The sequence below is a fragment of the Mytilus galloprovincialis genome, chromosome 12, assembly GCF_965363235.1.
Source record: "Mytilus galloprovincialis chromosome 12, xbMytGall1.hap1.1, whole genome shotgun sequence".
Taxonomy (NCBI): domain Eukaryota; kingdom Metazoa; phylum Mollusca; class Bivalvia; order Mytilida; family Mytilidae; genus Mytilus; species Mytilus galloprovincialis.
Window position 1 is genome coordinate 55,772,999 of NC_134849.1, and position 27,849 is coordinate 55,800,847.

Here is a 27,849-nt window from a genome sequence, read left to right on the forward strand (position 1 = left end):
ATTTTATCAAAACTACCAGTAGAAAAAGATAAAAATACATCTTGGGCTTGGCCGAAAAAGAAAACAAAATATACAAAATATTTAGCAGCATGTACTCAAAAAAACACCGGAGATCCCCTCAACTGATCCAGAATAAGGATAGGCAGTTCCTGTCCTTCATTACTGACACAAGGCTGTTAAGCTGGGGTCACACATTCACGATTTTTACTGCCGTCCTTGACAGTACCATTCCCGATTAAAAATTGTAAAAATCTGATCAAGATCCTGTGAATCGTGGATGGAAATTCAAACTTTAATTGAAATTTGTAAAACAAATAATTTAATCACGACAACAATCAGATATTGTTCAGGAAGCGTCGATATTCAACTGTTTCCAAGCGAATTTATCCCGATAATCCCGTTCTCAATCCGCTTCTAATCCAATTTGTATATTTCGCCTGGTAAAATTCGACCGAGTCTGTCACGACTGCGTCCCGATTCTACCGAATTTAATCCGACAGATATCAGACAGTGACCTGACAATAAACCGACGCTGACGGAAGTTATCCGTTCGAAAACTGTCGGCATACTCGGGATGATCAGGTGCTGTATGAACGTAATCCTATCAAGGTCCGCTCTATCGCATTACAAACGGCTTTGCCTGGTCTCAGTCGTATTGTATTCTGTTATTATCGGGACTCTAACGTGGGTATCATTGATCATTGATTGACGAATTTCGTATTAATAACAGGACTGTTCCGGAACGGTTTCGGCAAAAACGGTTCGCAATCGACAAAATCTGAATGCAATCTGGACTCAATCGGCAGAATAACAGCAATGAAAAATTTCTCCAGATCATTTCCGTTCCACAGGACACCGTCCAGAAAACACTGAACATTGTTAGGATTTTGATCCGATACAGCAGAATCTGTCACGACATAGGCACAATTGTAATCCGACTAGACAAAATCGGCTGAGTTTCCTCGAATGTTACGGCACGCACCTTACTGTCGGGGTGCTTCGCCGAACTATTCGGACCCTTCCCGACCCGTGGGAATCTGTTACGAACTTAAACGACTGCGGTCAGACAATGTTAGAACATTCCAGATAATTGAGGATAGTAATCCGACTTTTTCACTTTTAGTGTCGTATCGCTGTCTGATCTGAAACGGTAGCAATAATCGGCAATGTGTGAATCCCGCATTACACACTTAAAATTAGATAGTTGAAGTCGCAAACGTATTGATTTTTTTTAGTAAAAATGACAAACTATGTATCAGATGGCGAAAGTACAAGAAATTGATAGTCATCTTCTAACTATCAGATAGTGGTAGTCACAAACTTAGTACCAGATAGTGGTCGTCACATATTTAGTATAAGATAGTGGTTAAGCCACAAACTTAGTATCAGATAGTGGTAGTCACTAACTTAGTATCAGATAGTGGTAGTCACAAACTTAGTATCAGATAGGGGTAGTCACAATATCAGATAGGGGTAGTCACAAACTTAGTATCAGATAGGGGTAGTCACAAATTTAGTATCAGATAGTGGTCATCACAAACTGAGTATAAGATAGTGGTCGTCACATACTTATTATAAGATAGAGGTAGTCACAAACTTAGTATCAGATAGTGGTAGTCACAAACTTAGTATCAAATAGTGGTAGTCACAAACTAAGTATAAGATAGAGGTCGTCACAAACTAAGTATCAGATAGAGGTAGTCACAAACTTAGTATCAGATAGTGGTAGTCACAAACTTAGTATCAGATAGTGGTAGTCACAAACTTAGTATCAGATAGTGCATACTTAGTATAAGATAGTGGTAGTCACAAACTGAGTATCAGATAGAGGTAGTCACAAACTTAGTATCAGATAGTGGTAGTAACAAACTTAGTATCAGATAGTGGTAGTCACAAACTAAGTATAAGATAGTGGTCGTCACAAACTAAGTATCAGATAGTAGTAGTCACAAATTTAGTATCAGACAGTAGTAGTCACAAACTAAGTATAAGATAGAGGTAGTCACAAACTAAGTATCAGATAGTGGTAATCACAAATTTAGTATCAAATAGTGGTAGTCACAAACTTAGTATCAGATAGTGGAAGTCATAAACTAAGTATCAGATAGAGGCAGTCACAAACTTAGTATCAGATAGTGGAAGTCACACACTTAGTATCAGATAGTGGTAGTCACAAACTAAGTATCAGATAGAGGTGGTCACAAACTTAGTATCAGATAGTGGTAGTCACAAACTTAGTATCAGATGGTGGTTGTCATTAACTTGGTATCAAATGGTGGTAGTCACAGACTTAGTATCAGATGGTGGTAGTCACAAACTTGGTATCAGATGGTGGTACTCATAAACTAAGTATCAGATAGGGGTAGTCACAAACTTAGTATCAGATAATGGTAGTCACAAACTAAGTATCAGATATAGGTAGTCACAAACTTAGTATCAGATAGAGGTAGTCACAGACTAAGCATCATATAGAGGTAGTCACAAAGTTAGTATCAGATAATGGTAGTCACAAAGTTAGTATCTGATAAAAGCAGTCACAAACTAAGTATCAGATAGTGGTAATCACAAACTTAGTATCAAATAGAGGTAGTCACAAACTTAGTATAGTGGTAGTCACAAACTTAGTTTCAGATAGAGTCAGTCACAAACTAAGTATCAGATAGTCGTAATCACAAATTTAGTATCAAATAGAGGTAGTCACAAACTTAGTATCAGATAGTGGAAGTCACAAACTAAGTATCAGATAGAGGCAGTAACAAAATTAGTATCAAATAGAGGTAGTCACAAACTTAGTGTAAGATAGTGGTAGTCACAAACTAAGTATCAGATAGAGGTGGTCACAAACTTAGTATCAGATAGTGGTTGTCACAAACTTAATATCAGATAGTCGTAGTAATAAACTTAGTTTTGGATAGAGGTAGTCACAAACTTAGTTTTGGATAGAGGTAGTCACAAACTTAGTATCAGATAGAGGTAGTCACAAACTTAGTATCAGATAGAGGGAGTCACAAATTAAGTATAAAATAGAGGCTGTGACAAACTTAGTTTTTGATAGAGCTATGACAAACTTAGTATCAGATAAAGGTAGTCACAAACTTAGTATCAGATAGTGATAGTCATAAACTTAGTATCAGATAGTCGTAGTAATAAACTTAGTTTCAGATAGAGGTAGTCACAAACTAAGTATCAGATAGAGGTAGTCACAAACTTAGTATCAGATAGAGGTAGTCACAGACTGAGCATCATATAGAGGTTGTCACAAACTTAGTCATGTTAGTATCAGATAGTGGTAGTCACAAACTTAGTTTCAGATAGAGTTAGTCACAAACTAAGTATCAGATAGTGGTAGTCACAAATTTAGTATCAAATAGTGGTAGTCACAAACTTAGTATCAGATAGTGGAAGTCATAAACTAGGTATCAGATAGAGGCAGTCAAAAAATCAGTATCAAATAGAGGTAGTCACAAACTTAGTATCAGATAGTGGTAGTCACAAACTGAGTATCAGATAGAGGTGGTCACAAACTTAGTATCAGATAGTGGTAGTCACAAACTTAGTATCAGATAGTGGTAGTCACAAACTAAGTATCAGATAGTGGTAGTCACAAACTTAGTATCAGATGGTGGTTGTCACAAACTTGGTAGCAGATGGTGTTAGTCACAAACTTAGTATCAGATGGTGGTTGTCACAAACTTAGTATCAAATGGTGGTAGTCATGAACTAAGTATCAAATAGTGGTAGTCACAAACTTAGTACCAGATAGTGGTAGTCACAAACTTAGTATCAGATAGTGGTAGTCACAAACTTAGTATCAGATAGTGGTAGTCACAAACTTAGTAACAGATAATGGTAGTCACAAACTTAGAATCAGATGGTGGTTGTCATCAAATTGGTATCAAATGGTGGTAGTCACAGACTTAGTATCAGATGGTGGTTGTCACAAACTTGGTATCAGATGGTGGTACTCATAAACTAAGTATCAGATAGGGGTAGTCACAAACTTAGTATCAGATAGTGGTAGTCACAAACTAAGTATCAGATATAGGTAGTCACAAACTTAGTATCAGATAGAGGTAGTCACAGACTAAGCATCATATAGAGGTAGTCACAAACTTAGTTTCAGATAATGGTAGTCACAAACTTAGTGTCTGATAAAGGCAGTCACAAACTAAGTATCAGATAGTGGTAATCACAAACTAAGTATCAAATAGAGGTAGTCACAAACTTAGTTTCAGATGGTGGAAATCACAAACTAAGTATCAGATAGAGGTAGTCACAAACTTAGTATCAAATAGAGGTAGTCACAAACTTAGTATAGTGGTAGTCACAAACTTAGTATCAAATAGAGATAGTCACAAACTAAGTATCAGATAGAGGTGGTCAAAAACTTAGTATCAGATAGTGGTAGTCACAAACTTAGTATCAGATAGTGGTAGTCACAAACTAAGTATCAGATAGTGGTAGTCACAAACTTAGTATCAGATAGTGGTAGTCACAAACTTAGTAACAGATAATAGTAGTCACAAACTTAGTATCAGATGGTGGTTGTCACAAACTTGGATCGGATGGTGGTAGTCACAAACTTAGTATCAGATGGTGGTTGTCACAAACTTGGTATTAGATGGTGGTAGTCATAAACTTAGTATCAGATAGGGGTAGTCACAAACTTAGTATCAGATAGTGGTAGTCACAAACTTAGTATCAGATAGAGGTAGTCACAAACTTAGTATCAGATAGTGGTAGTCACAAACTTAGTTTTAGATAATGGTAGTCACAACTTAGTATTAGATAGTGGTAGTCACAAACTTAGTATCAGAAAGTGGTAGTCATAAACTTAGTATCAGATAATGGTAGTCACAAACTTAGTATAAAATAATGGTAGTCACAAACTTAGTATAAAATAGTGATAGTCACGTGCAAGCTTAGTATCAGATGGTGATAGTCACAAACCAAGTATTAGATTGAGGTAGTCACAAACTTAGTATTAGATAGTGGTAGTCACAAACTCAGTATAAAAGAGGGACGAAAGATACCAAAGTGACAGTCAAACTCATAATTCTAAAGCAAACTGACAACACCATGGCTAAAATTGAAAGACAAACAAACAACAGCACACATGACACAACATAGAAAACTAAAGAATAAACAACAAGAACACCACCAAAAAACGTCGTGTTGCTAATGTGATAACAAATCCGGTAAATAGTCTAATTCGGTAGGTCACATTCATGAAAGGGAAGGAGATTGTAGTTACGATGTAAGGAACCTATCCGATATCATTTGTGAAACGGTTATTCCATAACGGTCAACCAACTCGTTATGCGTCCGTAAAATTTACGAAGGGATGGTTTCAACTTCACCATTTGGAACTCTTGGTTTAATAGCTTCCTTGTGAGCAGCAACCCTCTACCAAGAAAATCATGATAGGAAATGCAATCACGGGAATATTGTGTCAATTTCTAGATGTAAGTCAAGATATGAGGCCGACTTAACTGTATCTGTAGTATCCTTTATCTCTAGCTCGATGGGATAAATGCATTCCAAATTTTGAATTATTTAGTGAAAGAACATCCTCTATATAGCGGAAAGTAGAGTTAAAGGATATTGCTAACTTCTTATCTTTCTTCCTAAGAAGTTCCTGCATGAAGTCAGCCTCATAATAATAAAGAAACAAGTCGGCAAGTAGAGTCGGCAAGTCGGTAAGTTAGTTATAGTCACAAACTTAGTATCAGATAGTGGTAGTCACAAACTTAGTATCAGATAGTGATAGTCACATACTTAGTATCAGATAGTGGTTGTCACAAACTTAGTATCAGATAGAGGTAGTTCCTATGTTTACACAGTTGCAGCTGCTGAATTCCAATTTCTATCATATAAACCGGAGTTTTGCATTTGCGCCGATGTTTTCTTTCATTTGCGCCGATTTTATTTACAGGTAAATTACAAGTGAATGTTATTTTTAATTTATTATTATTGACCTCTTCCGTTAGCCAGTTGTACAAATGATATGAATTGTGAATCATGATATTTATATGACTGTTGTCCTCTGCTCACCACGGGGAGGTGGAAATAGGATGTCGAGCAGGTTAAGTCAATTTAAACGCACTATGTTCACACACCTTAAAATCAAGAAGTAAAAACCTAAGATAAAAGCACTCTGTTTATACTAAAATCACGAAGTAAAAATCTATTTACAACATTAAAATCCATAAAAACGGAATACATTAAAATCATAAATCTGTTCTTGCCGAGTACTTATGGGCAACACATCTGATACATTCCTTTTTTGTGATAACGTCTCTTGTATATATTTGTCGTTATTGTCAATAACAAAGTCCATCTGTTCTTTCTCTGGCTTAAGTACTGATGTGGGCATTTCTAGAGTTTGCATTTTAACATACATAACTTAAACATAAGTAAACAACGTTTATAACCAAATTTTACCGATATACCTTCCGAGGTATAGTACATGTAGAAGCATTTACTCACCTGTGTTAAACTGAAAATGCAATTAGGACCAAATATAAAATCGGCGCAAATGAAAGAATTACAATTTTAAAAATCGGCGCAAATGTCATACGCCCATATAAACCTTTTATATCTGTTTGGTATTCTCACCTAATTATGGCACTAAAACCAATCTTTTTCTAGCATTTTTTTTATTTTATTTGAATTCTTCACTATATGTACTCTGTTAATTTGTTTAACAAACATTGTTTTCAGCAGCTACTGTTTTCGCAATAACATGGGGAAAATGTTCTATTTAACTAAGTGCTTTGTTGGATTTACTTGTATCAGAAACACTCAAATCTTAACATTTGAAAGTCAAGGATGTAAAAATACATAGAGTTATTAGGCGATTATAGGATTTACTTTGAAAACACCGTGGTTTCACAAACCACTGTGAAACTGCACCTTTTTTGGGGAGATATATAATATTCATAGATATTTTGTTTTGTTTAGATACTAGTTCCCAGAGACACAACTTTACCGGTAAATATACACATCAACAGAATACCCATTAGTGGCCTTCCGCTGTCGTCTGCTCTTTGGTCAGGGTGTTGTTTATTTGACACATTTCCCATTTCCCATTTCCATTTCCATTCTCAATTTCAATTCTAAATTTCATAGCATTCAAAATTGAAGTCTGTGGAAGACCTATAGTAAAAGTGGTACAGTTTTAGTCATAAAGGGAGTTCCTATGGGAAACTGCATTGTCTAAATTAATATTTACATTTGATTGATTGACCTTTTGTGTTTTAACGCCACTATTAAGCATCACATTTAGGCTATTTCTTGGCAGCCATTTTTTATTTACAGATTTGCAACCTTTAACCACAAAAGTAAAAAAGAATAAGGAAATTTATGTCAGGTTTACTCTGAGCAAAGAATTTTGAATCTTAGTGTCTTATCAATTTACAACTGGCCTGTATTCTTTTTAACTTTGCAGTAAAAGATTATCACAAAAGAATGCAATTCTTGTCTTTGAAAATAAATGTGACTTGAAGATTTAATTACAAAGTTTATTTACATTTTAATTCTTTATAAAAATGACATTCCATCACATAAATATGTACATAATTACATATATCATGCCACCATACAATAATTATAAACACAATACACAACTTCTACTTATTGTGTAAACATAACAAACATGTACAATCATGATTATAGGTTCAAAGGAAAAACAAACATGTACATTCATGTTCTATAGGTTCTATTGAAAAACAAGCATGTATGCTCATAATGAGTCATGTTTATAGGTTCAAAGGAAAAACAAACATGTATGCTCATATTTATAGGTTCAAAGAAATTACAAACATGTACGCTCATGTTTATAGGTTCAAATGGAAAATAAACATGTATGCTCATGTTAATAGGTTCAAAGGAAAAAACAAATTTGTACGTTTATGTTTATAGGTTCAAAAGATAAACAAACTTGTACACTCATGAATGTGTATGTGTTTTAAAGGAAAGAGGTGTAGAAGATGGCATGATAACAGCACTTGTTGGCCACTTAATTACAAAATCAAAAAGTATTGTAAATCTATAAACAAACAAAAACATCCATCAGGCCAGGGTTTTTTAATTTGTTGGTTTACGGATTTTCCCCATGAAAAAGTCGGGTCGGTCGGTCGGGAAAAAAAAGAAAAAAAATATCTTTCAAGACAGAAAAATATGCAAATAAATATATATTTCACCTTTCTGACAATATGTTTGTTATGCTATTTTGTCATCATTTCTTAGATTTTAGTTAGATGCAATTGTATTGCTCAGCTGTCATAAACATCGCATGACATTCTAATAATTTTCCGTACAAAAAGGGGGGGATGCACGGAAAAGACGAAATTAAACAAGAAAAACAGATTCGCGTAGCTCTTTATCAACTGCAGAAAACTTGTTGAAGTATGATCTTCAAGCATGAAAACTGATAAAGAAAAAAAATGTAAAAACGTCGTACGAAAATAAGTTTCAACACACGTGTCAAAAACGAAATAGACTCGTCCACTGGAAAAACGAGAATATCGGGTTAATCTGTTGTCATGCATTCCCGTTTTTTTATCCAAATGGACGATATTTTTTTATTATCTATAAAACAAGAAAATTCAAAATGATTATTTAATATTCAGTACTTTAACTTGATATCTTCCACCTGTGTACATTTGGACAAGTCTATTTCTATCAGATGATGCATCTTACGGACTGATTACAAATACGGGAAACAAACTCATTGTGTAGTTGGTTTTAAACACAGGTTTCGTTTCGCAAAATTATATGCGCAAACGACATTTCAAGGTCATTTATAATTGATTTGTCAATTTTTAGAAACGTAAACTGGAAGTTTTATTTTTTCACTACAGAAAGTGTTATCAATTTTGTTAGTGATTAAAGCATTTCATTTCATAAAAAAAAAAAAGATTGTTTAATTATTTTCCAGGGATAATGCATTTGTTCAGGTCGGCGGGAATAAAAAAGCATGAAAGTCAATTTTATTTTTATTCTGGAAATCGGCAAAATCCGGTCGGCGGATCCGTAAACCAACAAATTAAAAAATTCTGGCCTCAGATATTCACAAGGCTTTTCATACATCTGTAGTTGTTTATTTTAATTTATCCTGATAGATTTAAATCAGGGCTTCAAACTTTTGGTACTTTATTTTGACTTATGCCCTTTCTATTGGAATTATCAGAAATTTATTTTTGTAATGCTCTAAATTTATTGCTGCATTAATATAGGATAAGATGGAAGTTTACCATATTCACAACTAAATATTTGTGTTACTTTTCGGGTTGTTTCCTGAAGTAGCATTGATTGGAATTTCCTAAGGTAAAAATAGTTGGAATTAACTTTATCGCTTTATAATTAGTGGACCAAATTGCATCTGTTTTTTTGGCATTCTTGATAAAAAAATTTCTACCTTTTAGATGATAATTACTTGTTATGAGTTATGTTAGCTCTTTAAAATAAAACATTACAATGTTTATTTAGACTTGCTCTCAAGAAACCTGTTCAACAATTCTTCATTAGAAGTTCATAGTCAAAGGCTTTACAAAAATGAAACTTTGGGTCTTAATGATGCTGCAGTTACTAAAATGGAACTTTGATGCTTGACAAAAAGTTATATAGGTTTATTATCCATTATTACTGTACCAGTATACATATTTTTAGGGGCCAGCTGAAGGACACCTACGGGTGCGGGAATTCTCGCTACATTGAAGACCGATTGGTGGCCTTCGGCTGTTGTCTGCTATATGGTCGTGTTGTTGTCGCTTTGACACATTCCCCATTTTTTATTTGTAAAATGTTTAATCCTGAAAAATAACAATTGGCAGACATATTTTCAAAGAAGTTTAATTCATTCATTCATAAACATCAGATATTGATTTTTAGAAAATCCATCTTTCCAATAAGCATGATAATATCTGACCAAAATTTGCATATAAATTTTGTTTACTTGAGGAATGACTGTAATATATTTTCTGTCTATGAAGAAATAACATCAAAAATGTGATGCACACTGAATAACACCCATAACAGGTTATTTAACAGTGTGCACCACATTTGTTATGCTATGTAAAATGGATAGAAACAATATTACAAAAATTCCTTATAAATCAATTTTGAGACAGATTATATCATGAAAAAACATTGATGATGTTATGGTCACATGACAAAATTATGTCTTTGAGCTGATAAACAAAACAATGTCAGCCAATTAGAAGATGTGTTTCATCCAAAATCAAAATTCTTGTAATATATTGTCCATTTTCACATATAAACTATAATCTTCATTCTTACAATTAATACAACATTCAATCAAATTCATAATATGGTATGATAAGCAATGATATATAAATATTTAAATTTCATAATAAAATCAATGAATATTCAACATAATATGTGGTTGATGAATATTCATAACCTACAATACAAATGTTCATGCATATATAAAGAGAGTTGAGAACAAATACAAGTCTGTGAAAAAAAATGCATATCAGTTAACAGAAAAAAATCAGCACTCAACTTTGTTATAATTAGCACTTCTTGCAACAATAAAAACAAAAATAACATTCCTCTCATTCATGCAACAAGTAAGAAGAGAAGGGGATAGGAGGGTCCTGATCCTGAAATCCTGTGCTTAAAAACATGAAATCCCAATGTCTCGAAATTAAAGAAATTTAAATCCTGACATCCCAAAATTCGAAAAAGGATTTCCTGGATACGGAAAGGATCAATCCCGAAATCCCAAGCATAAAAACACCCGACCTGGGAGTCCCGTTAAAGGTCCTAGCCCCTTAGAAGATGAAAGTTACAGAAATCTGGGAGAATCAAATTCACCAGAAGTTATGATAAAAATCACCTTTATTTGACCACTGAATCAGAAAAATCCGAGTAGTATGAGGAAAGACATCATCCAAAATATTTTCCTTCTAAATGTATTTTCCTACATGCAAAGGTGTGTAAAATTTCTTTTTAACCTCTGCTATCATTTAAAATACAGAGATGTGGCATGGTTGCAAACCAGAAGATCAAATGACAAGAATATGAACAACTTCCAGAGACTTTAGAATGAACCTTTAACAATGAGCAAGGACAAAAATGTAAACAACAATCATAAACAGCAGAAACTGGCATTTTAATACTTTCAAAAAATCAATTAAAATCAAAAGGATCAAAATAATTTTTACTTAAAAATGCAATTATCTCTTTTTCTGAGTAGGAAGGCATAACAAATCAATTAAGGTCGCTCTAACCTTCCTTCACACACAAAACAAAATGGAGTATTGATGAAATCTTTTCCGACAATTCAAATTTTCCCATATCAAGTTTATCATATATATTTCAGGTTTGTTTTTAAAGTTTTTGAATGTACAAGTTACAAAATCACAAATACATACCTTTGTAGGTATGTTGTGGTGTTTGACAAAAGCCATGGAACAATGGCCATGGAACAATGCATCAAAGCATTATCTTGACATTTTTTTACATTAATGTGAGTTTGAAAAACTCTGACATCGTTTACCTTAAAATTGTATAAAGTTTGATAAATATCAAATCTTTAGATATTAGCAAGTTTTTAAAATTTAGACATCCTATGATTTCAGTTATTTTCCAAAATTTTGAAGTCATTACATTGAAATTTCATAGTCAGAGTGCATCTTTAAAAAAAAATTCACCTCAAAATTGGAGTTAATGTGGTATTACTGACTCGCAACAATATAGTGTAAGTTCAGAAATTATTGTGTGCATTTATTATTGTGATTTTGTCATTTCAGACTAAAATACGATTTTAATTTTTTCAATATTGAGACAATACTGTTTAAACAAAATTTCAAAATGTGAGTTTAAACAATAACCCTGTCGCATTGTTTGCAATGATAAAACATGGCAATAAGTTCTGAATTTACAGTAAAATCCCATTCTAATGCAACAACGTTTGTAACGTTCATTTTGATTGGATAACGTCACTTTCTTATCAATTGACAATTGATGCTAAGGGACGTACGCGCAAGCGCAGACAGCATATGACAGATTTTAAATACATGTTTTAACGTTGTTTTCTGTCAGTTTCATTAGAATGGAGATAACAATATTGTATTTTAGGCTCCGACGGCATCAATTTGGGGATTTGATGGTCGCAAATACCTGTTTACTGTCTCCGCTAACGCGTCGCCAGTAAACTTAATTTGCGATCATCAAATCCCCAATTGATGCCGTCAGAGCTTAAAATACAATACAGTTATTTTCTAATTAGCGTCATCTCTCTCCAAATATCTGTTGAGGTGTCTTAGTCATTGAAATAAAAATATACACATTATGTACATTGTCATTTAATGATTCCGTTTGGCTGCTGGATAAAGTCACCTGATGATACTAACTGTCCTCTCTGTCTCACCTCAAATACCTCTTGTATAGCCTGTCTGAAGCAGAGGAAATTGTAGTCTATCACACCTGCAAAAAAATGTTCAAAAGTAAGTTATCCAAACGTTTGAATGAAATTTGTAAATTCAGAATTTTTTTTGGTTTCAAATGGGAAATCTTTTAACATGTTTAAGGTGGTACCTAACACTACAGGGAGATAACTCTGTAAAGTCAGCTAAACGTTTTAATTACATTGTGTTGTAAAAGGAATATATTAAGCTTCTCAATGATCAAAATTGGTGTTTGTCAAACTGCTATATAACCAGTGTATTTTTTCTGACAAAACGGTTGGTTCAAAATTTTTGAAATTTTTATATTTTTATTAGAGGGTCAAAGTAAATACTTTGACAAAATTTTATGAAAATTAAACGAGCCAAATTAAGTTTAGTGAAAGTGTTGGATACCACCTTAATGAAGATACTTTTAATGTATTCTATTTATAATCAGATTCATCTAAATATAGAAATTTCAATGGCTAGATAAAAGAATATTACAATTTTTTTCATTTAATGTGAATAATGCGACTGAAAAAATATTGCAATAATCAAAAGTCGCATTCTGATATTGGATCCATATAACTGTAGGCAGATTTTCCAAAAATGGAAATCATAACTGCACACAATAATTTCTGAATTGAAAGATTATAATTCAACATTTCTGAATCAGAATTATTTTGGGTGTTCAACTTAATTATTTGTACAGTAAAATGAAAATTTTATCACATCTTTGATAAGGACAGTCTATGATTGCTAAACACCTTGTTTTGGTGTAGGCTTACAAAAATATTGCTCACAATTTACTTTATAAGGAAAAAGTAGGGTTATCACCCATTTCAGTTTCAATTCCATTTTTTACATCTTTTTTTGAAAATTATCACAATCAATACTGTGAGCTAGCTAATCTAACTTGATTACTAAAATATAATTCATGTAAAACAAATGTATAGAAATATTTTATTGAAAAGCAGTATTCGATACAATTCTAGAAGATTTATATCATTTGAATAAAGCATAATAAACATTAAACATCATAGTTCTGTCATAATCAATCCTTGACTCCCTTTGAAATTAAATTTACTACCAATTATTACATGTATTATAAGCTTTTCCAAATTTTCTTTGAGAATAATCACATCAAATCTAAGCGCTTTTTTTTTATTATTAAACTCTTTAGACACAGAATAAGGGTTTCGGGAACCTGATGTTCAGTGGTTGTTGTTTGTTTATGTGGTTCATAAGTGTTTCTAATTTCATAATTAGATATAGATGGTTGGTTTTCCTGTTTGAATGGTTAACACTAGTCATTTTTGGGTCCCTTTATAGTTTGCTGTTTGGTATGAGCTAATGCTCCATGATGAAGACCATACTTTGACCTTTAATGGTTTACTTTTTGCAAATTATGACATTGGCAATCATACCACATCTTCAATGTTTATCAAATAATCACTTACCTTGTTTGTCAAAACTATCTTCCCGTAAAATACAAACTAACGCTAAATATCTGTTGACTTCTCGTAAATATAAAATTGTACCATTATTTAATTTAATTGTTGATGCTGATTGACTGTCAAACGCTCCATCTTCTTTTGTTCTAAAATAAGACAGAAATTCAAACATATACATTTCCAAATTACTTACAACTCCCGTAAGTGCCATGTGTCGCATAAGGCACGAATGGTCATTTCCAAATTAATGCATTTAAAAAATGTGTTTTTAATCCTCCACAAAAATATGCATTGATCCTTACAGGTAGTGGATATTGGACTGACTGATTCACTTACCGCATTTCAGCGTACCGACATGTTGGTTTTCTTGAAATAAATTGAAAAAAAATATCTGTATTTATATACATAGGCATTAACAGAAATGGAAATAAGTTATATTTTCATTGTAATAAGTATTCAAGTTAAAATTTGCATAAGTAATTACAATACATTTTAAGGACCCCTCCTTTTTTTAAGAGTTAGTATGTCGTGCAGTATATAAACCTATTAACACTTAAGGTTGTTTACACATATATTTATGTATTTCATTAATTTAAGTAATTAATTTATTTAGGAATGACTGTAATATTTTTCCTGTTTATGAAGAAATAACATAAAAAATTTGGTGCACACTGAATAACGCGCGTAGCGGGTTATTTAACAGTGTGCACCACATCTTTTATGTTATTTAGAATAGACAGAAAAAATATTACAGTCATTTCTTATAATTTATTTCTAAATTCCATTTTAAACCGTAAAAAAACATGAAAAAACGTTGATGACGTCATGGTCACATGACTAAATTATGTCTATGGGCTCATAACAAAATAACGTCAGCCTATGAGAAGACGCGTTACATCCAAAATTAAATTATTATCTTTTACAAATCATTCACATAATTTGCAGTGTTATGAATGTATTAAAGCAGCTGTAATTAATTTCTAGACAAATGGACGTACAGACCCAAAATCATAATGACCATATTTACAACACTCTTGTTGAATAGAGGAATATAGTGAATTTATTATATATATAGTGAATTTTTTCTTTAAGCAGATATATCTTTAAAAAAAAATAAGCAAATAAGGAATTGATGAAAAAGGAAAAATAATATAACATATCATAAGCATGTTATTTTATTGCATATTCATGCAAACAGATCTATAAACATAATAACGGAACATATACTTTCCAAGAACACTGAGAAACATTTGTCAATACATTTTTCTGATGTTGTTTAGGGACAACATCAAAAGATCAATGTAAGATAAAAAACTTAATTCAAATAGTTTGGGGGTGGGGGGTTGAACTGCTGCAAGATTTGGTTATCCGACATTGATTTTTACATATATCCATATGGGTCAATCAATTTTTCCCAAATTAAGTTAATAGGGGGGTAGGGGGTCAGTGAAAAAACTATTTGAATTAAGTTTTTTATCCTTCATTGAACTTTTGATGTCGTCCCTTAATGTCCTAGATGATGAACTCATGCCAAGGGGAAAATGTAATGACAATACAAATGTGTGTAAATTGTCAGGTTATGTTCATTTCTAATTTATTTTTATTTTAACGTCAGTTTGGTTGGGTTTTTTTGTTATATTTTTTAGTGAAAAAGAGGTAATGTACATTTTATTTCAAAACTCTTAATTTTAATACTTTTTTAGTTTCAGTTACCATGGTTACTGTAACATTTTAATAATAAATATGAAACTAAGCGAGCCCGAACATAACTATACACAAAATTTTCAGATTAGAACAAAACTTAAAACTAGTCTATTACAAGATAAAAAAAAATACACCAAATATCAAATCAATATCTTCTAATACATAAAAAAAGATGTAGATAACTGATTTTCTGGACTGACAGACGGACAGACAGACAAACAGGTAAATAGACAGAATGCAAACCTAATTTCTCCTTCAGCTTCGTCAATACGGGACTCATAAATATTTGTTTCAAAACAATTTCAAAATGGTATGTACCTAATAGCGGGTTATTATCGTGGGTGTAAAATTTTGTGATTTTCATCGAATAAGGTATTGGAAATATTTTGGCGGTTATTTTTTTAGCAGATTCAAATCTTTTATCAATACACATTTAAATTGGCGGAATTTATTTATTTTGGTGATTTTGTTCTAAGAATAAGCGAAAAATTTACACACCGTGAAAATAACCTGCTATACAGTATATCCTATGAAACTATTAGCTTTGCACCATGATGTCAAGCAAGAAGCCTTTTTATTTCTTATAATACAATGAAGTCATTTTATTTGCAAGGGTATAATGAAGAATGTACATAATGTATGAGCATATCATGATAGAAAACGACCCCATATATTGAAAGGAAGGGTGCCATAAGTCCCAGAAAATACAATTACGCTGTAGAATCCTGCCGAGATAGTATACCACAACTGCCTTTGCTATGGTCCTTCCTTTGAAAACAAAAATAAAACACTCATGGCTCAACCTCTCTTATCAAAATGTAAAATTGCATTAATTGAATGGAAATTAAATATCTCTTTGTCTTTCTAGCACTAGTATGGTTGATAATAGCAAACATTTCTTAAGGTGGTACCCAACACTTTAAATTAAATTAATTTGGCTCGTTTAATTTTCCTAAAATTTTGACAAAGTATTAACTTTGACCCTTTAACAAAAATACAAAAGTTTGAAAAATTTGAACCAACCCTTTTATCAGAAAAATTACACTGATTATATAGCAGTTTGACAACCCCTTATTTTGATCATTGAGGAGCTTAATATTCCCTTAACAACACAACGTAATCAAAACGTTTAGCTGATTTTACAGAGTTATCTCCCTGTAGTGTTATGTACCACCTTAATCAAAATACTGTGGCTTCTTAATCTTTTTTACCAATTTCTGTGCATTTCATGGAAAATGATGAACAACTATTTGAAATGTTGAATGAAGTACAAGTTTTCCATAGGCTTGTATGCATAATTTGACGAAACCCCCCAAATCACATATACCATGTATACAGTAAGAATAAATGTTTTCCTCTAGATATGGTAATTATATAACTTGACCTTTAAATGTAATAAAAAACTAGGAAGAATCACATAATTATGCTGCTATATCAACACCCTCAAAATTTTAGAGGACGTTTCATAACAAACTTCCAACAATCGTCTTGTAATTATAATACTTACCCATAAATATATGAGACATCATTAACAACGTCAATCATATCACAGCAAAGTTCATACGACTGCATATCTACCGGGGAAATATCTGTGGCAATGTAGATTTTACTGACTACGTCAAACAAAAAGGCTTTTTCTATACCAGAATGCTAAAAATATAACAGATATTTAAAGTAAAATGTATTAAAAATATGTCAAAACAAGAATGTGTCCATAGTACACGGATGCCCCACTCCCACTATCATTTTCTATGTTCAGTGGACCGTGAAATTGGAGTCAAAACTTTAATTTGGAATTAAAATTAGAAAGATCATACCATAGGGAACATGTGTACTAAGTTTCAAGTTGATGTAACTTTAACTTCATCAAAAACTACCTTGACCAAAAGCTTTAACCTGAACTTTGCACTATCATTTTCTATGTTCAGTGGACCATGAAATTGGGGTCAAAACTATAATTTGGCATTAAAATTAGAAAGATCATATCATGGGGAACATGTGTATTAAGTTTCAAGTTGATTGGACTTCAGCTTCATCAAAAACTACCTCGACCAAAAACTTTAACCGGACAGACGGACGGAGGCACAGACCAGAAAACATAATGCCCCTCTACTATCGTAGGTGGGGCATAAAAATAGATCTATTTTATTGTATTAAAGAATACTGAAAATAAGATAAACAAAAAGGCCATCTCTTCAAACGCAATCATGAAATAAAAAATCTAAACGGCAAAATGACTGGTATTTAATGAACACTTCAGTTTGACCTTAAATTTTATAATTTGTATTTCTGTGGTTTCATTTTATTCATGGGATACCAATTATCATGGATTTCGTTGGTACATGAGAACCAAGTTTAATGAATGACAAATTTTATATAAGCTTGTATGCAGACTTTGGCAAAGCAACAAATTAAATATCCACACTTATGTAAGTTTTCCCTAATCCATAAACAATTGGTACATGTATCCACAAAAATAACTTAATCTACAAAATATTTTGTATAAATATTATTTGGAACTAAAAACTACAGGCTTCAATGCCATCCCTGCCCTGTATACTTACTGTTGTGAGTATATTTAGGAGATTTTCTAACACTGAGAGCTGTGGTATTAACTTTTGTACAACTTTACTAAAGGCTTCAAATATTGAATGGTCATATATACTGGTAAGGTAAAAACTGAAATAAATAAACATTTTATCTATATTTGTACAATTTGACTATATAGGAAAAACATAATCAACTATTATACACATTTATATATATATTGTTATGGTAAAAACCAAATTTTACATTACAATATGCAAACAATACAAGTGCCAGTCAAAATTGTCTTCAATAAGTATGAAATATATGCCACTGAACAATTTAAACCAGATGCTCCACAGGGCACAGCTTTATACGACCGCAGAGGTCAAACCCTAAACAGTTGGGGCAAGTATGGACACAACATCTAAGCTTGATACAGCTCTGAATTTGGATTGTGATTAAATAGTTGACACAACATAGGTTTCTGTCACAGAATGAATGTGGTCTAAGAACTTAAACTTAAAAACTTAAAAATTTTAAATTGGACATTTACCTATTATGTTTCAATATCCAAAATCTAAATACATGGTTAGATTCAGCATATCATAGAACCCCAAGAATTCAAAATTTGATAAAATCAAATAATGTTCAATTTTAGACCCTTTAGACCTCAATGTGGACCAATTAGATAACCGGGCCCAAATATTAAAAATCTAAATACATGGTTAAATTCAGCATATTGGAGAACCCCATATATTCAATTTTTCTTAAAATCAAACTAAGTTTGATTTTAGACCATTTGGACCTTAATGTAGACCAATTTAAAAACAGGACCAAAAATTAAGAATCTACATATACGGTAAAAACCAAGAAAAATGCTTTTTTGGGATAATTTTTTGGCCCATAATTCCTAAACTGTTGGGACCAAAACTCCCAAAATCAATCCCAACCTTCCTTTTATGGTCATAATCCTTGTGTTTAAATTTCATAGATTTCTATTAAATTTTACTAAAGTTATAGTGCGAAAACCAAATGTCTTCAGACGACAACAACGACAATGACGCCAACGTCATACCAATATACGATCAAAAAATTTTCAATTTTTGCGTTTGTATAAAAATGAATATGTTTTTTTGAAGTTCCATGAAGTACAAATTTTCTATAGACACATATATCAATGTATATAATCTTGAAAAAAATCAAATTATAAGTGGCGCTTTTTACAACAATAAACATTTCATTATGATTATAACTTACTTGATATAATAATTTTAATTGTAAGATTTTTTGAGAGAACAGTCACAGGATAATAATTTTTTTCTTACAGAAAATACAACTAAAATTGACACCAACACAAATAAATGAATCCAAATCCATCGTATCTAGACTCTTACACTACCTTAATCTTAGATTTTCTAATCCTTCATCTGTCAAGTTATCAGATGCCCGTTGGTGTATATCACGTTGTGCTTCTATTTTATGGTCATCAGATAAACCATCAACTTTATGAATGAACACTTCAAATTTAATATCAGGATTTATTTTGAAAGCTTTAGCTACAGTGGTGTGAAGTTTTGTCAATGCATTCATATATTCATCCTAAAATATAAAACAATGACATAATAAAGTACAAATGGATGTTTACCAATTACATAAATTTACAAGATGTCAGCCATAAATATTAGTTTTTCATAAAATAACATGAAATATTAGGTAAGCTTTGAACCCTGCTACATTTGTACTATCATAATTCATACTGTTACATCATAAATCAGTAAACTGAAAAACCTTTTTCAGCAATAGAATATTTTCATATTTACGACTTTTGTCTCTATTAACAAATAACCTTCTCTGTGTAGAACGTTTTGTTACTCGGTCAAGTAAAATCAACTGAAAGAAGAAAAATCAAGCTTACAATCAGCACAATGATAGGGAGGAGGGATGAAGTCACTGATTCCCTAAATAGCACTGATTGTAAGCTTCACTTTACTTTGAAGTAACAAGTTGGATATAATATACTGTGGATTAATTTATTTTTATGGGTACCAATTTTCGTGGATCTTGCAATTTCGTTGATATTTGATTTCCTGGTTTTTGTCAAAGTCTGCATACAACTCTATAGCAAATTTTTACTTTGTTGAACATTTAAGTTTGTGGTTAACCATGGCCAGAAACAACGAAATCCACTAAATTGGTATCCCATGAATAATAATGAATCCACAGTACTCCTGGCCTTGGAGGCATAAAACTTTGCTCAGTGCTCTGAGCACAAAAATCATGCTCGAAACATGAAATCCAGCAATTTGACTGGTTGATTTTCAAGTCCGAGTACAAAAATCATGCTCGAAAGTTTTATGACCATGAGGCCAGAGTTAAAAGTCTGTTATATGAAGACAGTCACTGAAGAAGAATGAACAACCAACCTCCTGGTCTCTCCTGCAACGTTTTAAAAAGACATGATAACTATTATGGTGACATTCATTATACAGTGAAACCTGGGTAAACCGAACCCTGATAAAACCGAATTTCAGTTTAAACCGAACAATTTTCAAAGTCCCACAAAATTTCCCTATCAATTAACGTTAATCTAACCTGAAACAAGAGTGCACATGCTGAAATGTCTCGCCTTCTATACTAATCATTGATATTATGTTGATAGTCCTAAGTATAAAGCTAAGCTTTAATACAACTGTCACATAAACTTATCATTAACCAAGATAACTAAACAAAGACTAATGAACCTTGAAAATGAGGTCAAGGTCATATGAACCATGCCAGGCAGACATGTACAGCTAACAATGCTTCTATACAACATATATAGTTGACCTATTACCTATAGTTTAAGAAAAATAGACCAAAAACACAAAAACTTAACACTGTGCAATGAACCGTGAAAATGAGGTCACGGTCAAATAAAACCTGCGAGACTGACATAAAGATCATAACATATTTCCATACACCAAATATAGATGACCTATGGCATATAGTATTAGATAAAAAGACCAAAACTCAAAAACTTAACTTTGACCACTGAACCATGAAAATGAGGTCAAGGTCACATGACATCTGCCCGCTAGATAGGTACACCTTACAATCATTCCATACAACAAATATAGTAGACCTATTGCATATAGTATGAGAAAAACAGACCAAAACACAAAAACTTAACTATAACCACTGAACCATGAAAATGAGGTCAAGGTCAGATGACACCTGCCAGTTGGACATGTACACCTTACAGTCCTTCCATACACCAAATATACTAGCCCTATTGCTTGTAGTATCTGAGATATGGACTTGACCACCAAAACTTAACCTTGTTCACTGATCCATGAAATGAGGTCGAGGTCAAGTGAAAACTGTCTGACAGACATGAGGACCTTTCAAGGTACGCACATATCAAATATAGTTATCCTATTACTTATGATAAGAGAGAATTCAACATTACAAAAAATCTGAACTTTTTTTTCAAGTGGTCACTGAACCAAGAAAATGAGGTCAAGGACATTGGACATGTGACTGACGGAAACTTCGTAACATGAGGCATCTATATACAAAGTATGAAGCATCCAGGTCTTCCACCTTCTAAAATATAAAGCTTTTAAGAAGTTAGCTAACACCGTAGCCGCCGTAGCCGTCGCCGGATCACTATCCCTATGTCGAGCTTTCTGCAACAAAAGTTGCAGGCTCGACAAAAACCGAACCCTGTCAACACCGAATTCCGAACGATTTTTGAAGGCTCGATAGTAAATATGTATTTAAAAATTACCTGTCAAAATCGATCGATAGCAATCAAAACAAAAAAGTATTTTTAATCATTTGCATGATTTCATTAAACAAACACAGGATGACAGAGTATCCCCGAGGGTATTTGAGGTTAAATTAACTGGTGAGTTGTTATGACAAACTAATTAGCATGTTTGTGTCTATGTATTCAGTGATCAAATGATTTATATTGTAAAGAAACGTTAAACTGGTCAGCTGCCCCCATCGCCGAAAATGACAAGAAAGGAACTTTCCCTTAGATCAATTAAATGCACGTTACTCAAATAATTATCGTGACTGCCATTCTGTAGCTAAACTGTTTAATTAAGTAATAGTTTTAAAGTTTTAAAGCCTTTCACTGGATTAGGAAGTCATGCAACACGACAAGGTCAATGGCTTTCGATTGCTGGATTCCCTTTAGAGGCCCTATATATTTGATTCCGATGCTCCTGAAGACTTCCGTAAGCTATTTAACAACGAGTAAGTCCGAGAATAAACTGGACACAACTGGACCCCTGCTGTTGTTTCACTCTTATCGTGTTGCGAAGTATCAGTCAGCGGGTGGCAAGTTTAGTCCAAGAACTCTTGTGTACAATGACGATCTCGACTCAACTACGGAATCGTCATTTGACAGTGACTTGGAATATGAATTGGTCAGTGAATTAATGGATTAGAAAATAATTATTAAAAGCAAAATTGCTCCACGTCGGACATCATTGAACGATTTATACATTGTAGTTTCATAACGACGTGCGTGATTGACGGTGTGGCGTTTGATTAATAAACAACAAGAGCTGTCAAAATGACAGTAAACCGGATTCTTTAACATTTATTTGTGTTCTGGCATTTATCAATATTACAAGGACCAAAACTCCTAATAGATAAAATTTATGATTATCATTATCAAACTTGACTTCCATGTTGTCAACAATAACAACATATAAACTAGATAGAAAATGACCCTCTAGCAGGACAAACTGTGTGCCCTTAATGCATAAAGTAAGAAAAATTACTAAGTCCACCTACCTAGGATTTTGAAAATATCTAAAACATAGAATGCTTCTAAAGTTAATGAATATCATTTCTGTTGTATAATCTGCCAATAATACTCAGGTAACACAATTTTTCAATCTTTCAAGAACCGAAAGGTTTGGTTGAACGGTTCATGAGCAAATGCACGGACACAACATTTTTTAAACTTTCAAGAACCGTAACTCCTGAACGGTAAAAGTCAAAATCGTCATTATTGAACTTGACCTCCATTTTGTTGTCAGTATCAACATATTAAAATTTTAAAAGGTTTGGTTGAACACTTCATGAGTAAATGCACGGACAACATTTGGTTGCCGCCCGTCCGCCCGCCGTACATCCCCAAATCAATAACCGACATTTTTGACAAATCCGGTTAAAAATGTAGCAATAGGTCTATCTTTATCTACTGATATTTTTACGTTTACATCTATATCATCACGAAAATAAGTAGTCGTCTGTTGTGTCACCTATTATCCCTTGTCAGTAAATGCCAAAATTATTTTGGTGTCGACTTCCGTTTACCTCTACAATCGGAACACCTGTGAAAACCGAACAAAACGCAAAGTCCCGTGGGTGTTCGGTTTGGATAGGTTTCACTGTACATGTTAAAGATCATAAGAAAAGCTCATCTCAGACAGCAAACAGTGAAATCAAATTTTTTGGAGATTGTAAGAATATCAATTCTTTCTATTTCAAAATAAATATCTACATGTCTATGAAGTGATGTAAATAGATAAGGACATAAAACCAGCAGGTTATTTTTATTTGACGTTATATCTGGACAAGCACTTAAATGTTACACAAATTTCAAGTAGTTTTGCAATAATTACTGCAATTACAATAAATATATAATGGATTGTTAAATAGACATCTAAATTATTAAATTACTAATAGTAGGAAAAGATTGCCAAAAATATTGAAGTTCTTAAGTGGCACTTTTAACAGTCTTATTCAATACCCTGTACATGTATCAGAACTTACTTGTGCATCAATTACAAAAATAATTGCACCACATCCACCAAATATATTTTCTGGATCAAAATTAGCATCCATTGGATTAAATTGTCCTGGTAAATCCCAGATTTGAAACTGTACAAATGAACTGTTGGAAATATCTGTAAACAAACAACACAAATAGATTTCTTTATAAAATGTTATCTAAAAAAATAGAAAATAGTACAAATCATGCAAATAATTAAGTGAAAATATCAATTATAAATTTTTTATAAAAAAACACAATTGTTCCTGAAATGTCATTTAAATATGGAATCAATTACAACAATGATTTCTTGTATTGTTGATATTATGGCTCTCAGAGAATCAATAAATTATGAATGCTATTCAACATAGACATATTTTTAGCATTGGTTTTATTCTGATACTATGTTTCAAGAGTACCTGACTGATGTATACCATTAAAGACTACAGAGAACTTCATTTAAATCCATCTTTAATTTTGTTATCAGTATATGTACAATTACATTTATATCCCTTCGACTGAGCATGCACGAAAGCGTATAAGACACAGATTGACAAGTCTCCCAATTTGTTTTTTTTCTCAAAAATTGGCGTTTTCATTGTTTCAAAGAAAAGATTTAGAAAGTACAAAACACTACATTTTTACATCATATCACAAATATTTCCAACTTAGTATGGTTTCAGAGGAGATGCAGCTCAATGAAATCGGTCTCTTTCTTTAGTAGTATAGATATGCAGTTCTTATCATTATTATCATTATCATCATTATTATCATTATTATCATTATTATCATTATTCTCATTATTATCATTATTATTGTTACTATCATTATTATCATTATTATCATTATTATCATTATTATTGTTTGTATTGTTATGTCCTCTAGATCTTGGTTTTATTTATCTCTTTTTCATGTTTACATATATTGTTTGTATTGTTATGTCCTCTAGATCTTGGTTTTATTTATCTCTTTTTCATGTTTACATATTTTAATTATTTTTATGAATCTAATCTTAAAACCATACCTTCTTTTACTATTTTGTTTGTACTTTCAAGGAATAATGTTTCATTTGGTGAAACTTTGTGAAAGACAACTTTCTGTATAGATGATTTACCACTTCTGAAAACAGAAAACACAGCATATGTAGTTTTGAAACAAGAAAATATAATGATGAAATTTATCACTACATCTTTTGAAAGTTCATCCACACTTATCTTGTGCTTATCCTGCTTGATTTAAAAAAAATTGTTTTGTGAATACAATAATATACTTCATTGTGTACTTGTATTGTGGATTAAGGTGGTACCTAACACCTTGACTAAAATTTATTTGGCTCGCTTAATTATCATAAAATTTTGACAAAATATTTACTTTGACCCTTTGACAAAAATGTAAAAATTTCAAAAAATTTGAACCAACCAATTTATCAGAAAAATTCCAATGGTTATATAGCAGTTTGACAAACACTAATTTTGATCATTGTGAAGCTTTATATTGCCTTCACAAGTCAACGTAATTAAAACATTTAGCTGATATTACAGAGTTATCTCCTAATAGTGTTAGGTACCACCTTAAATCCTCTAAATGACCAATACTGTTGATTAATTGATTGATTTATTGTGTCGGTCATTATCACCACTTTCAGCAAACTTCGGTTTATCAATGGTGAACGGTTTTCCTTGATGGAGGAAGCATGACAAACTTTCGAAAGTCACGGTCACCTGAAAAATAGTTTGATTTTTTTGCAAATTCAAAATTGGGTTCAAAGTCAATAAAACCGACAAAATCAAATATTAGATTATCAACCAACAGAACAAATGGGAATTTCCAATGAAAATGATGGGTTAAACCTGGTTTTATGGCAAGCTAAACCTTCTACTTATATGCTGTTGTTACCTTGGTAATCCCATCAATAATATTCTTGGTTTTTGTTCTGTTGCAACTGCTTGAATATCTGTATCATTCTCATCTGGACCATATCCAAAACCTCGAGGAAAAGACCCCGGGTCTTCATCAGCATACGAAGACTGAAAAATACAATAAAAGTAATTATTAAATTCAATTTAAATCCTGGTCCCTACGGACATACCAAAATATGTACATGATGTATGCCTATGAAACAGCAATGCAATTACTCAAATAACAAGAAGACATAGATCTGCAGTTCAACATACATTGTATGCAGTCTTCCTTTAAACCTTTTTTAAAAGGAAGGCGCATATTACTGTAAATTCAGAAATTACTGTGATGTTTTTATTATTGCGAAAAATGTGACATGGTTATAATAGCAGTAATTTAAACTCGCATTCATGTCACTAAAATTAAAATCACATTATAGTCTAAAATAACAAAATCGCAATAATAAATGCAAACAATAATTTCTGAATTTACAGTAGTGTACAAAAATACAAAATATTTAATCAAACTTCAAAGTAAGCTAAATTGTCAATGTACAAAAATGTAAGTCAATAATAACAAAGATACAACATTTAAACAATCTCACTACATGACTACAAAAAATTCTAAACAAGTATATAAAATATTGTGTATTCCTAGGGGAGTAGCTCTAGTATGTATAGAAAAACATTCCCTGTATAGCGAAACTGTTTTATTCACAAAAAATAGAACAAATCAAAAAGTTTTTCTGGCCTGCCTGGCATTAACAATTTTCACATTATAAGGGAAACATCGTTCATTTTTCAATGACCTTACAGAGCTTTAAATAAACAGACTTACAGAATAATAAATTTGCCAGTCAGCATCTTATACAATGTGTGTATGAGGTCGTTAAGGGATATATAAGTTCATGAGGAATAAAGGTAAAAAATATTTCCAAATAACATAAACAGCAGTTTTAGTTGCATGACGATTAAAAAATGACTGATATTGACCTATCATGTTAAATACTTGCCTAAAATAACAGTAACAGAAAACCATTTGAGACCTCTAAAAATAACAATTTTTAATGCTAACAGTAGCCAAAAATGAACCTTATGACACTCAACGGTAAAGTGGATTCCTAGTCCTACCCTCAAGTATGAATTTGGTGGTTGAGCACTTAAAATATTAATTATTTGTTTATCCGTGTGACAGAAATTTGTACTTTTAAAAATAAATTTCTAAGACATGCTACATGCGCAAGATATTTCAACTGCAATTAGTGTTTTTTACCTCGCAAGCAAATTCTTATCATCATGAATGTCTCATGACACATTTCCCCCAAAAGACCTCATCCTCTGTTATTCAATCATAAAATCATAATACATAACTTGTCTATAAGTAAAGTGGGTCTCATTTGGGTCTAAGTGTGACGCGGGATTGCCGATTTTTTGTAAGCGTGACACGTGAAAGTCAAATTATTGTGCTGTGAAAACGGGAAATGAAGTCTAGCGGGACTCGGGAAATTACAAAAAAAATGAGAATTGCTTACGTAAATAGTGTACGCGAGATACGGGAATCTGACAAAACAGTAAGCGGGATCTGGGATCAGAACCCCCCAATTAGACCCCCCTATAACATAGAACAGAATAGAAAATTTTATTTTAAGTCGGGTTACATGAAAATTTGTTTGAAATACTACAAACATAAGCTCTGCAAGAGCTTTTTGTCGAAATTAATAACAATAACAACACATACAATATTAAGACATATAGGACATTTAGAACATATACAACGTTTTGGTCCATTTAGAACTAGGTACAAATGTACATGTAACAATCAGTCATGTACAAATGTAAATAGAGCAAACGATGAAACTTTGATTTACGGGTAAGGCCAAAGGTGGCATATCTAACAATATCTAAAGGTAATAAAAACTGTTCAGGTATACAGAAAAAATCATATTTGGTGTCTTTAACTTATATAAAAAAAATGTTCATCTTATGTTAATTATTCAAACCCCTGCGTAGAAAACTTAAACAGTTTATTTTTTTCAGCAGCATGACACTCACCATTTTGTCAGGTCATGTGA

The 27,849-nt window shown here is 32.3% G+C and overlaps 1 protein-coding gene and 1 long non-coding RNA gene across 3 annotated transcripts; one reads left to right on the forward strand and one right to left on the reverse strand.

The window, feature by feature from the left end:
* Positions 1–7,754: 7,754 nt before the first annotated feature.
* On the forward strand, positions 7,755–9,606 carry LOC143054306 (uncharacterized). Its single transcript, XR_012971635.1, has 2 exons — positions 7,755–8,077; positions 9,070–9,606. It is a non-coding gene; the product is annotated as an uncharacterized LOC143054306 (long non-coding RNA).
* Positions 9,607–12,319: 2,713 nt separating this feature from the next.
* LOC143054305 (ras-related GTP-binding protein C-like) lies at positions 12,320–27,849 on the reverse strand. 2 transcript variants are annotated; one of them, XM_076227266.1, is made up of 10 exons: positions 27,830–27,849; positions 25,776–25,906; positions 24,904–24,998; positions 23,882–24,015; positions 19,503–19,702; positions 18,139–18,253; positions 17,082–17,224; positions 16,289–16,342; positions 13,877–14,016; positions 12,320–12,456 (listed from the first exon to the last, which is right to left on the reverse strand). In XM_076227266.1, the coding sequence occupies exons 1-10, from the start codon at positions 27,830–27,832 to the stop codon at positions 12,332–12,334; spliced, it is 1,140 nt and encodes a 379-aa protein (XP_076083381.1). In that variant the 5' UTR covers positions 27,833–27,849; the 3' UTR covers positions 12,320–12,331. The 2 variants fall into 2 exon arrangements, with proteins under 2 accessions (XP_076083381.1, XP_076083382.1); XM_076227267.1 differs by lacking the exon at positions 16,289–16,342 and having other exon boundaries at positions 27,830–27,848.